This window comes from Myotis yumanensis, unplaced genomic scaffold, assembly GCF_028538775.1.
Source record: "Myotis yumanensis isolate MYYU_CA2020_CCGP unplaced genomic scaffold, mMyoYum1.0.hap1 SCAF_13, whole genome shotgun sequence".
Classification (NCBI taxonomy): Eukaryota; Metazoa; Chordata; class Mammalia; order Chiroptera; family Vespertilionidae; genus Myotis; species Myotis yumanensis.
Genome location: NW_027223764.1, coordinates 44,628,291 through 44,641,612, shown reverse-complemented (window position 1 = coordinate 44,641,612; position 13,322 = coordinate 44,628,291). Strand labels below are relative to the sequence as shown.

Sequence of the window (13,322 nt, the reverse complement as noted above, 5' to 3'; positions counted from 1 at the left end):
CCACCAGGAGACGAGTGCAGAACATGGCGGACGTCGGCCGTAGCAGGATGGTGTAGCAGGTGAGCTGGTCACTGTCATTGGGGCAAGCCTCTGGTGGTTACTGAAAATTCTTTGCTCCTGTGCACCGCAGTCCCGCCCAGCACTCGCACCCGCTGCCAGCCCCAATCACTTAGCACCTTCAGTAGATGCAAGTGGTGGCTGCGGGCCCCAATTGCCCCTCAGGGCTTCTCCACCGCCCCTGTTCCTGAGGGGTGATCGGGGCTGGCAGCAGCCTCTCGCATCCGACAGCCCTGCTCACACCTGCTGCCAGCGCCCAGAGCCAGTCCCAATCACCCCTGAGGACTTTTCCACCTCCCACTGCTCCTGAGAGGCAATCAGGGAAGCAGCCATCGCTCACACCCGCTGATGGTGCCGACCTCAATCGCTCTGCGCCGTCAGCATGTGCAAGTGGGGCCTGCACTGTCAGCACCAGCACATGGGAGCGGTGGTGGAAGGAGCGGGGCTGCCAGCAGACAGGGGACCAGGTTGGTGCGCGGAGGATGGGCCGAGACGCGTCCCTGTGCCTACCGCAACCTCACGGCCCACAGTTCCTTTCAAGGTGCACAAATTCGTGCACTGGGACCCTAGTTCATCTATAAAATAAAACAGTTGGATTAAATAATATCTATAATCCCTTTTCACTTTAAAATGTTATGACTTTGGCCTGGATGGTGTGGCTCAGCAGTTGAGCATCGACCTATGAACCAGGAGGTCACAGTTCGATTCCTAGTCAGGGCACATGCCTGGGTTGTGGGCTCAATCCCCAGTAGGGTCATGCAGGAGATTCTCTCTTATCACTGATGTTACTATCTCTCTCTCCTTCTCCCTTCCTCTCTGAAATTGATTTAAAAAATACTTTTTTAAAAAATAAAAAAAAAAAGAAGAAAAACCCCATCATTTAAAAAAATAAAATAAAATGTTATGACTTTGGACCCCGGCTGGGTAGCTTAGTTGGTTACAGCATCGTCCTAATACACCAAGGTTGTGGGTTCAATCCCCAGTCAGGGCACATACAAGCAACCAATGAATGCATAAATGAGTGGAACAACAAATCAATGTCTCTCTCTCTCTCTCTCTCTCTCTCAAATCAATAATTTTTTAAAAAAATTTTTAATGTTATGATTTTAACTTCTTTACAGTTTAAGAGTTGCAAGACACTGCAGTACATCACTAAGTATATCTGTAATATTCCTTCTTTGGAAATACTTAGGGAAAGTATAAACGGTTAACCTCTAGGTATAAAGTTAGTACTGCCTGCAGAGAGAGGGGTGGACTACATGACTTCTTGAAAGGTCAGCCTGTGGAAGGAACATGGACTTGGAAGCCTGGAGACCACCAATAAGAAACATGTCCTGCCACTTACAAGCTGAGCGACTCTGGGTGAGTTAAAGTTTGTCAAATCTCAGTTTTCTTATCTGTAAAATGTAACATATTAATACCTTTAAGTTGGTGTTTTCAGAATAGCATGCAAAAATGAAAATATATAAATACCTGGCCCACTGATATTTACTCAATAAATGTGAGTTCCCTTGACCCTTGAGTTCCTTTCTATTTTGTTGTTGACAGTATTACAGATGTTCCCCCACTCCCTCCTCTTTGCCCCCTCCCCTAAGGTCCTTTTAATCATGTGATTTTGATTACTCTGTAGATACAATGGAAACTAAAGTATTACATATTTAAAATTGTATCCGTTTATTTCTTAATCATGAAGGGTATACAAAGTAAACTAAGGATTAAATTTCTGCCAACCTGTTCTGCAGGTTAATAAAATGACGCAGAGCTCATTATACAGAAGACTCAAACTTAACAAATCATTTTTGTTTGAGAAAGTCTGTGAAAAACAGTAGTACCCAAGTATGTTTAATGTGGCAAGTTCAAGGTTAACTGAAGTTTTGAGTGCTTCCTCTAGGTCACAAATGCATCAAGTCAGCTGGCAGATCTGAATGACTGTCTCACAGAAACTTATTTATCTACATTAAGAGACAAAGTTCTCTTAAGATAGCCAATGAAAAGGACCACATACCAAAAAACTCATGTTGAAAAAACAAAAACATTAGAATCACCCATTAGGCCCAGACAAGCAAAGTGCACTGAGGGGTATGATCTAAGAATGAATTCTAAAAAAAGACATTCTGGGCACTTTCACAGAGAAGAGTGTCTAAAAATACAAATTTCATCACAAATTATTTTGAGCGTTAATGATCATAAGCAAAGAAAAAGCTAAATGTAAAGACTGGTGCTCTAAAAATGCTCTACTAGTTTAAGTCAAAAGAGATCCAAATAAAATATAAACATGTTTTAATCTTTTTCAAATTTCTTTTTCGTACATGAATATCAGTCAAGGTAAATTCATACAAATATATGCTGTAACTGTGCTTCACTAAGAAAGTTTTAACGGTTAAAACAAGGTAATTTCCTAGAAAATATGATTAATGAGAATCATGTAGTTTGCCAATAGTACATACTCCTTTTCACGGAGTATTTTAAGAACATTCTTTTATTCAATAGGCCTAGACATTACAATATTTTTCAAAAATAGTCCAAGTGGCGAATCAAAGTTCTGATGGTTTCAAGCAGACTGTTCAGAGCAGCACTGAGGCACAGTTCTAAACGAAACTGTCATTTGCCTGCCAACATACAAAGAGCATTATGCCCTTTTTGAAAAGTTCATACCACAAAACTACCTCACAAGTGACGCCTTTTCATATGTTCAGATACTGAACACCCTTGGATGAGATCCAAGAACTGCCTTCCTTATCCATTTCTGCAGAAATAACAAAATTCCACTGTATACTGCAACAGCAATTTTTCCAAGGCAAATAGTCTGCCATAAACATTTTTTATCTGTAAGGAATCAATTTGACACAAATCCACACCGACAGAAAATGAATCTGGTTGTTTTGATATACGGCCTCCTCTCCTTCACCAGCACCTATTTCATCCTGTATTTGGCCATGGATCTTCCTGAAAAACCCTTTTCACCTTGTCATTCTAATGCTCAATAACTGCAAAGCGCCCTTGGCTGGAGTTGCTCAGTGGTCAGAGTGTCGGCCTGCACATATAGGGTGTTCCAAAGTTCACGCAAGATTTGAATTTTGCGTGAGCATCAACAACAACAAAAAATAAAAGCCTAATTTTACTTGGTTTATTGAATCAGATTCTAGTATCTGTTGCCCTTTGATTTCAATCCCTTCAATTTGATAAGCATTACCAAGTACCAATTATGGCCCAGGAGCAGGGACAATGAAGACCAATGAAGACCACGGCTTTGCGTATGTGCCAGCAAAGCCGAGGAGGCCATTTACCCGATGTGCTATTCCATACATAACCCTATACTGTATACTTTATGAATCAATAAAAAATTTACAATTTTTAATTATAAACCTGTGTTTTCTATCAAAATTACTTCTTGCGTGAATTTTGGGACACCCTATAGAAGCGTCTTGGGTTCCAGAACTGGTTAAGAGCACCTACCTGGGTTGCAGGCTCCCTGGTCAAGGCATGTGTGAGAGGCAACCAATGTGTCTGTCTCACATCTATGTTTTTTTTTCTCTCTCTCCCTCCTTTCACTTCCACTCTCTAAGAAAAAAAAAACACAACAAAAACAAAAACAAACAAAACAATGGAAAAATATCCTCAGGTGAGAATTAACAACAACAACAAAACTGCAAAGCTTTTCTGCTGCCCAATTCCAAAATCCTCTGCCTGGCTTCCAAGAGCCTTCATCACTTGGCCCAACCTACCTACCGATTTAAGCTTAGTTCCTATGCTCCCAACATGGCTGTTCCTCCCCTCACTTGCCCCCATGACTGGCTCATGCCACTAGGAGTGTTTTCCTCTCTCCCACAACTGTCCCACACAAAGCATTTTCCTTTTCCCTACACCTATTGTCCCAAGTCCCACTTCCTACATGAAGCCCCTTTCTACTGTTCCTCCCTACAATGATAGCACTCTTTCTAAAGTTAGTCTAGATTGCAGCTCTTTCGTTTGACATTCTTAAAGCACTTTTTAGTAATCTCTCTACAGCAGCAGTTTTCCACCTTTGTTCCTCTATGATACATAGAAGAATAAAACTCACATATGAGACATACCCCCATGAATGTACCTGGGATTATGCACAATTTCCAACCACAGTAACTGTAATTCCACTAATTTCTCTCCCACTAAAGAAAGCATAATAAAAGCCAGTGGATATATTTTACTTCAGGAAAGGTTAAAAGAAAAAAGAAAAATCCTCGAGATAAAAAATGAGAGGGATATTATTATACAAGTGACTTTGAATATGCTCAATTTACTTTTCAGAAAAGTAAAGTATTCACAAGCTTTGGCCCTTTATTACTATTAATAAATAACTTGTAATATGTCTTACCAGTGATCTTTCATAATACACGGATAAGAATTGCTATTATATGTAGCACTTAGCATGCTAAACACACAGAAATTAATCAATAAATACTTAATTAAACAGTTAGTGCGTCCAGCCCATTAATCAATCAATTGCACAGACATATTACTGCTGTTGTCTGATGATGAGGATAGACGACAATGGAGCAAAAGGCAAATAGGAGTACAGTAGCTAAATCTCCTGCCGACAGTCTCTAAAGAAATAAACCACTTCTTATAGGGCAAGTTTAGCCAATATTTTAATAGTATAGTATTCCTAGAGTCTGGAGATTGAGGCAACTTCTATGGCAATTGCCATGCAACCCTACACCTTTTGAGCAACAGTATGGCTATTAATGCAATCTTGGGTAAAATTAGTAAATTGTAAACTCTATCTGCCAGTGGAGTCAGGGATCAGACAACTTTTGCCTCCCCAAGAAACCTTCCTGTGACAATGGAAATCTTGCTCTATATTAAAATGGCTCTCACTTTTACAATAAGGAATTGTTCAAGCACTGGAAGTCCCTCGTCAACGGTTACAACTCAGCTATATAATCTTGCACTGATACTAAACCATTCTCCAACATTCAAACATTCCCTTAATTGCTAGCCACACAAATAGACCATGATTTGATTTTGGGACCCCCAAATCCTGAAAATGTCAAAAATTCTGAAAATGTCATATCCTTCCCTAAAAACTATCTAAATATATATAAGATTGCTTAGGTATAAATTTATCGATAGAGCACAAGTCTTCTGATTTCACCAGCCCTAACATCCTAACATTCTAGGAGTAGAGACTGATCTAAGAATAAATGTTTAAAACTTATTTTATTTAATTGTTTAATATTTTTTATAGATTTCAGAGAGGAAGGGAGAGGGAGAGATAGAAACATCAATGATGAGAGAGAATCACTGATCGGCTGCCTCCTGTATGCCCCCTACTGGGGATCAAGCCCGAAACCTGGGCATGTGCCCTTGACCAGAATCGAACCCGGGGCCCTTCAGTTTGCAGGCCGGCGCTCTATGCACTGAGCCAAACCGGCCAGGGCTTATTTTATTCTATAGTGTTGCCAAAGCATATACTTAGAAATCCTTGTGAAACTGGATGACAGAGGAAGCTTCAGTCAGTCATGCCCTGGAAACTTCCAAACATCAACCAAACAGCCCAAAAGAATGTCCTACTCAACAATTCCAAGGATGTCATTAATTGTTTCCATCTGTTTTCCCCTCTCTGTCCCCTCCCCCTCCCAGTCACGGCATCTACTGAAGTTATTTTCTGCTTTATTTTGCATTCTAAAAAAAAACAAGAATAGCATTAACAATGATCATGTTTTAAATTGCAGAATATTTATATGCCCCAAACTTTGTTTAACAACCAGTCATATCGTTTTTGTAGTCTGGAGAGTATAGCATACTAAGTTATGTATTTTTAAATTTTTCAGTTATCATAACGCAATTTTCCCTTCCAATGTTTTCCCAAGGAGACCAGGGTTTTCCCCATGGAATGATAAAGGTTAAAGCATCTAAATCAGTGGTTCTCAACCTTGGCTGCACATTAGAATTACCTGGGAATCTTTTAAAATCCTGATTTCTGGGCCTTATCCTCCAGAAATTCTGTTTCTTTGTTACTAATGTTGTGGCCCCACCCCATAACAAAGAAACAGAATTTCCGGAGGATGGGGCCCAGAAATCAGGATTTTAAAAAGATTCCCAGGCAATTGTAATGTGCAGCCAAGGTTGAGAACCACTGATCTAAATGGTTTCATCCATTAATGATCTTTACCAAAACCAATAGTCTCCTTAGAAGTTGTACAATGATGACTTTCTGTCATTTTTTCCACACCTGTTGGTTAGAATTCCCCTCCATCAATTAGAGCTACTAGGCTATAGTGACATAAAGTCTGTATAGAAAAGGCAGGGTAGTCACAAATTTTTTTCTTGTGATGAGAACTTTTAAGATCCTTTAGCAACTTTCAAAACTAAAATACGGTACTGTTAACTACAGTCACATCACATATTACACATTACATTACACCCCCAAGACTCATCTCTCTTATAACTAGATGTCTGTACCTTCTGATCACCTTTACCCTTTTATCCACTCCCAACCCTGGGCCTCTGGCATCTACCAATCTATTTTCTGTATCTATGAGTTTCAGTTTTTTTGGTTTTTTGAAGATTCCACAATGAATGAGATCATACAGTATGTGTCTCTCTGATTTCACTTAAGATAATGCCCTCAAGGTCTGCCTATGTAGTTGCAAACAGCAGGGTTTCCTTCATTTTTATGGTTGAATAATATGGTTGAATATGACACATATATACAAATAATATATAAGTGTATATGTTACACATATATAAAATTTTTATCCATTCATTCATTGATGCACAGTTAGGTTGTGTCCATGTTTTGGCTACTGTAAATAATGCTGCAATGAACATGGAGGTGCAGATATCTTTTTGAGACAGTGATTTCATTTCCTTTGGATAAATATCCAAAAGTGGAATTGCTGGATTATATGGTAGTTTTATTTTTAATTTTTTGAGGAACCTTTGGAAAAGCAGGATAAATGTTTAATTATTTTCTTTAAATTATCAATTACAGCGAACCAAGAAGGCAGCATAAATAAACACCGGTACTCACCGCCTCCCACAACCACATCAAAATTATAACTAAAATACAGAACAACCATCATTCAGAACTACTGAAAGCTGGCTAACTGGAAGTCCTACAACTAGAGAAGTAAAGAAAGCACACTGAAACTGGTTGTAGGAGAGGAGGCACGGAACAGGCTAGTCCAGGGGTGGGCAAACTTTTTGACTCGAGGGCCACAATGGGTTCTTAAACTGGACCGGAGGGCCGGAACAAAAGCATGAATGGAGTGTTTGTGTGAACTAATATAAATTCAAAGTAAACATCATTACATAAAAGGGTACGGTCTTTTTTTTTTTTTTTAGTTTTATTCATTTCAAATGGGCCGGATCCAGCCCGCGGGCCGTAGTTTGCCCACGGCTGGGCTAGTCCAACATCCACATGTGCCATTTTTTTAATTGGGAGGGCCATCTCATCTGCCCCGTGAGGAGCAAGGAGTCCTAACCCCACACCAGACCCCCAGCCAGGCTCCCAGAGCTGGAAAGAGAAGTACCCATAACTTTGGACTGTAAAAACCAGCGGGGATTGTGGCAGAGTGATGCAGAGGCTGCTGGAAACGAGGTGTTCCTCTTAAAAGGCCTGTGCACAAACTTACTCGGACTCAATCACTCTGAGCTCCAGCACCGGGAGGCTTTGGGGGACCCAGGGACATATAGGGAGGAACTACTAGATTGGCATCCCAGCAGGAATTTGGGGGTGGCTTTTTCCAGTGGGGGTCCTTACAGAGGTTAATGTTCAGGTGCTAGGACCTCCCCCATTGCAGAGCTGACTGGCAGCCATATCTGAGTTTCCATCAGCCTGGCTCACACTGTTCGCTCTGCTCTGATGATTCCCTGAGACCCCACCCCAACCAAGCTGTTTGCAGCGCCACCCAAGCTGTTTGCAACAGCTTTTCCATATGAATGACGTATCCTGGTTCAGGCTTCAAACTTTGCTAAAATCTCTCAAGCAAGCAGCAACTGGCATCAGGGTACCCAAATTATCAATAAAAGGCCCAAGACCCGGCACTAACACCAGCTTGCCTTGCTTCTCAACTGGGCCTCATCTGGGCACTTCACAAGCCCAATACAAGTAGCAGCTCTGCAAACCTCTCTGTAGCTCCTGCCAAGTGGACCCAGGCAGTGGCTGACTTTGCACCTCCCAGGAGGCCCCAGAGCCAGTGGACAGCTTCAGACCATACCAGATTACAACTCTATACATCCACAAGCGACACACTCAAGGGGCAGACTCAGTGAGCACCAAAACCCCACTGAAGCAAGTCCTGCTCCATAGGAGTGACTCCTGCATAGCTGCTCTTCCACTATAGTCACAGCTGCTCCTCACAGCCAATTGGCCAGGAGATCAATTCCTTCCAGTGACACCAACAGCAACCAAGGTTCAACTTCAAGACTGTGCACACAGCCCACACAAGAGCGCACCTAGAGTGCCCTGCTCAGGTGACTGGGGAGACTGAGCCATTGGGCCTTGCAGGACACCTACTACACAGGGCCACTCTACCAATTCCAGGAGCCATAGCAGCTCCACCTAATGTAGAAACAAACAGGGAAACAACCAAAATGCAGAGACAAAGAAACATGTCAGAAATGAAAGAAATGGAAGCAAACAAACTACTGGATACAAAATTCAAAACAATAATTGTAAGATTACTCAAGAATCTCAATGAGAGCTTCAAGGGACTTAGTGAGACTTTTAAGGATGTTACTGAGAATGTCAAAGACATGAAAAAGGATCAGTCAGAAATTAAGTATACACTAACTAAAATTAAAAATAATTTACAAGGATTCAATAGTAGAGTAGAGGATTCCGAAAATCAAATAAACAATTTGGAATATGAAGAAGCAAAAAACACCCAATTAGAAGAGCAAAAAGAAAAAAGAATCCAAAAATATGAAGATAGTATAAGGAACCTCTGGGACAATTTTAAGCGTACCAACATTCACATTATGGGGGTACCAGAAGGAGAAGAGAGAGAGCAAGATATCAAAGAACTTTTTGAAGAAATAATGACAGAAAACTTCCCCTACCTGCTGAAAGAAATATACTTACAAATCCATGAAGCACAGGGAGTCCCAAACAAGAGGAACCCAAAGAGGTCCACACCAAGATACATCATAATTAAAATGCCAAGGGTTAAAGACAAAGAGAGACTCTTAAAAGCAGCAAGAGAAAAGCAGTTAGTTACCTAAAAGGGAGAACCTATATAACTGTCAGCTGATTTCTCAACAGAAACGTTGCAGGCCAGCAGGGAGTGGCAAGAAATACTCAAAGTAAAAAAAAAAAAGAAATATTCAAAGTCATGAATAGCAAGGACCTATTACAACCAAAATTACTCTACCCAGCAAAGCTATCATTTAGAATTGAAGGTCAGATAAAGAGCTTCACAGACAATAAAAAGCTAAAGGAATTCATCACCACCAAACCAAGTATTACATGAAATGTTGAAGGGTATTCTTTTAAGAAGAGGAAGAAGAAGAAAAAGAAAAAAGAAAAAACATATGAACATTAAAAAAGCAATAAATACATATCTATCAACAATTGAATCTATAAATCAAAATAAACAAAAAATAAAATAAATGAATAAGAAATCTAACGACCAAAATAAACTGGTGAATAGAATCAGAGGCATGGAAATATGGAACAGACTGGCAAATCTCAGAAGGAAGGGAGGAGTGGGACAGGAAAAGATTAGCCAAAGATCTTACGTGCATATATGCATTATCTATGGACACAGACAATAGGGTAGCAAAGTTCTGGGTCTGGGTGGGAACTGGATGGAGAGGGGCAATGAGGGAAAAAAGTGGGATATCTATAATACCCTCAATAATAAAGATTTTTTAAAAATAAAGAAGAAAATAAAAAAATAAATTACCAATTACCAGTGTAAGGGGTTGGTGTCCTAGTTACCATCAAGGGTGATTAATTTGTTTTGTTTTAAAATTACCTAGTTTTTAAAAGATGTTATCACAATTAGGACACACTCCTTAATTTTTCTAAGTTCCCAAAGAAGCCTATGAGAGCAAATTACATAATTCACAGGTATGTTTCTGGGAGTAAGCAATAATGAGTTTACTAAAGAAATTCATTTACTAATCAAATGATTTTCAGACTTGAATATCAAGGTTGAAAGAACTTTCTGTGGGATCATCTAGTCCAACCACCCATCTGACATTAAAATCCCCTGTACACTCTCACCATGCTCTATACCTTTCAGAGAGTGATAGGCAAATGGGTACAAGCTGGGGCTGTGTTTTTAAGGTAAGGTAAATGTAAGTTTAATTATAATATGTTCACTGACAGCATAGGATTCCTCTTAATATTACTATGCTGATGCAATGGCACATAACCAATGTACGCTCACATTGGTTAGAGCTAGAAGAAACTTTGGAGGTCACCAAGGTCAATACAAGCAAGTAAAAAAAGATACTCCCCTTCCCCCAAAAAAAGATACTCACACAAAACAGGTTCTACAAAACACAGATGCTTCCGGTACCTTTGACACCTGAACATTTTGCAGAATTAACAGAAACATAGTTCTGTAGAAACACCCACTTAAGTAAGTTAGAAATATGAAGACATCCATAAGGGTGAAAATTTGCATCTGTTCAATTAAAATAATAGAACATAAGGAGGATAAAAATAAACACATCTCACTTTAAAACTGTGATGTATAACATACATACAGTAAAAAATGCCCAAAACATATGTATAATATAATAATTATTAAAAAACAACAACCACCCAACACTGTAAGTCAACACTACAAATCAAAACAATTCAACACTATAAGTCAAAACAACTCAACACTATAAGTCAAAACAACTCAACACTGTAAGTCAAGAAATAGAACATTATTACCATTTTAGAAGCCCCTATGTGCTTCTCCCTGTGTATATCCCTCTTTCTTCTTCCCAGAGGTACCACTACTCTGACTTTTATGATCATTTTTCCTTACTCATCTTTATCATTTTACCAAATAAACAGACACCGCTAACAAATAAACATGCCAGTTTATTTCTACAATGTTTCTGAACTTTAAATAAATGAAACCTAACTATCTATATAGCTATCAATAATTCATTCATATCTCTCAATTGTTTTTGAGATTCATTTACTCTTTTATTCTAATTGAGGTGAAATTAATTTAACATAAAATCAATCACTTTAAAGGAAAAAATTCCCATTCCTTTATTACTGATTAATATTCCAATTTGTGACTACACCATGATTGTTTTTATCCATTCAACTGTAGATAGACCAAAAGGGTCATCATGAACATTGTCAATATCAATATTTTTGTATATGGATCCTAATGTGCATGGGTTTCTCTAGGGAACATACCTGAGAGTGGAATTTCCTATCTTCTACTTTGTTAATACCAAACTTCTTTCTCAAAGTGTCTGTACCAATTTACATTCCCAAGAGCAGTATACAGGAGTTCCAATTGCTCCACATCCTCATCAACAACTGATATTATCTGACTTCCTTTTTTGTAACTGAATACTTATCTCATTCTTATTGACTTGCAGAGGCTCCACTTTTTTTAAAAATTGTTATGGGCCCTGGCCAGTGTAGCTCAGTTGGTTGGGCATTGTCCTGTATATCAGAAGGTTGCTGGTTCAATTCCCAGTCAGGGTATATGCCTAGGTTGTGGGGCTCGATCCCTGGTAGGGGGCATGCAGGAGGCACCCAATCAATCTCTCACATCAATGTTTCTCTCTCTCTCCCTCACCCTTCCCCTTTCTCTAAAAATCCATTTTAAGTCTTTTTTAAAAGAAATAAAATAATAAAAACTGTTATGCATCAACCTTTACTTTTACTTAGGACTTGACTGCCATTTAGAACAAAGCCATTAATCAAAGCCAATATAAGCAAGAACCTGGGAAGTTTTAACTAATCAAAAGTTAGTATCTCGGCTTTTATGCAGGATAGGCCAGAATGTCTGAAAATTATTTGTAAGAGAATTAGGTGATATGTAAATATAACAAATTTAAAATGCTATTGAAATATAATAATGGTTTTTAAGTTTATTCCCTTATCTCCAAGCAAAGGTGTTCAGTATATAATTCAGGCTTATTATGCATGCTAAGATCAGAATGTTTCTGAATCCTTTTCATTCTGGAAAACAACACTCAGAAGCCATGATTTTATTAAATAACTATGTTGCCCTGGCCAGGTAGCTCAGTTGATTAGAGCATCATCCTGATATGCCAAGGTTGTGGTTCAATCTCCAATCAGGGCACATACAACAATCAACCAATGAATACATAAATGAGCATAAATGAGTGGAACAACAAATATCTATCTCTCAAATAAAAATAATCAAAAATAAACATCAAATACAGTGGTCTTGAAAAATAATAATAATATTTAAAATGCCTAACACAAATGAATAAAATCAGCAGTAGGAAACCTAAGTGTTAAAAGATGAAAAATTGAAATTTCAATTTTAAACACAGTATTATATTTTAAAATATAACTGGAATAGTTACTTTTATTTCTTAAGAAGAGGATTATTCTTCTTAGCAACAAAAGAATATTTTAATTACTCACTTAATAAATGCTGGTGGCATATCTCTCTTCAAAATCTGATCCTCAGTGGTTTGAACAGTCTCTTTCCCAACCTAGAGAGGAAAGAGAGTCACAATTTAAAAATGAATTCTCAGACTTTAAAAACTTTTAGTAAACCATATTTAAAACTTTATAGTATACTTTATACTATATTTATATACTTTATAGTAATTAAATTCAAAGAAAATTTTGGAATATTTTACAATTATCAAGATTTCTCCCATATATGCTTCCACAACACACTTAGATAACAATCTGAAGTACAAACATAATGTATTAACCCTTCTCTAGAGTAATTACCTGGAAGGCATCATTGAGCACAGAGAAAAAAAATTCATTGAAATATATAGGGTGATGTGTGCATGTTTAACTGACAAACTGCTTTGTCTCTAAAAAAGCACACAAAGTACCTGAATCAAGGTGCGTAGGCTAACGTGTTTATAGAGGGGGAAAAATGTTATTGGATTGAGAAAAATATGTGATGGAACTATGACTCTGAAATTAGAAATCAAACATATGAAAATACTAATACACAACTTCACTAGTAATCAGCATATTTTCCCCTAATTCTTTTTAAAGATCAACTTAAAAAGAAAAAATATATAATGCTAAATGCTGCAAGGAATAGTTTTACACCCTACTGGTGGAAATATAAATTGGTATATTCTCTTTAGAC

General features: G+C 38.4%; 1 protein-coding gene across 2 annotated transcripts in view; it reads right to left on the bottom strand.

The window, feature by feature from the left end:
* VCL (vinculin) overlaps nucleotides 1-13,322 on the bottom strand; it is a 110,788-nt gene that overhangs the window by 59,422 nt on the left and 38,044 nt on the right. For both annotated transcript variants that reach the window (XM_070433033.1, XM_070433034.1), the window contains exon 2: nucleotides 12,629-12,699. In XM_070433033.1, the coding sequence (XP_070289134.1) occupies nucleotides 12,629-12,699 (71 nt within the window). The remainder of the gene's footprint in view (nucleotides 1-12,628; nucleotides 12,700-13,322) is intronic.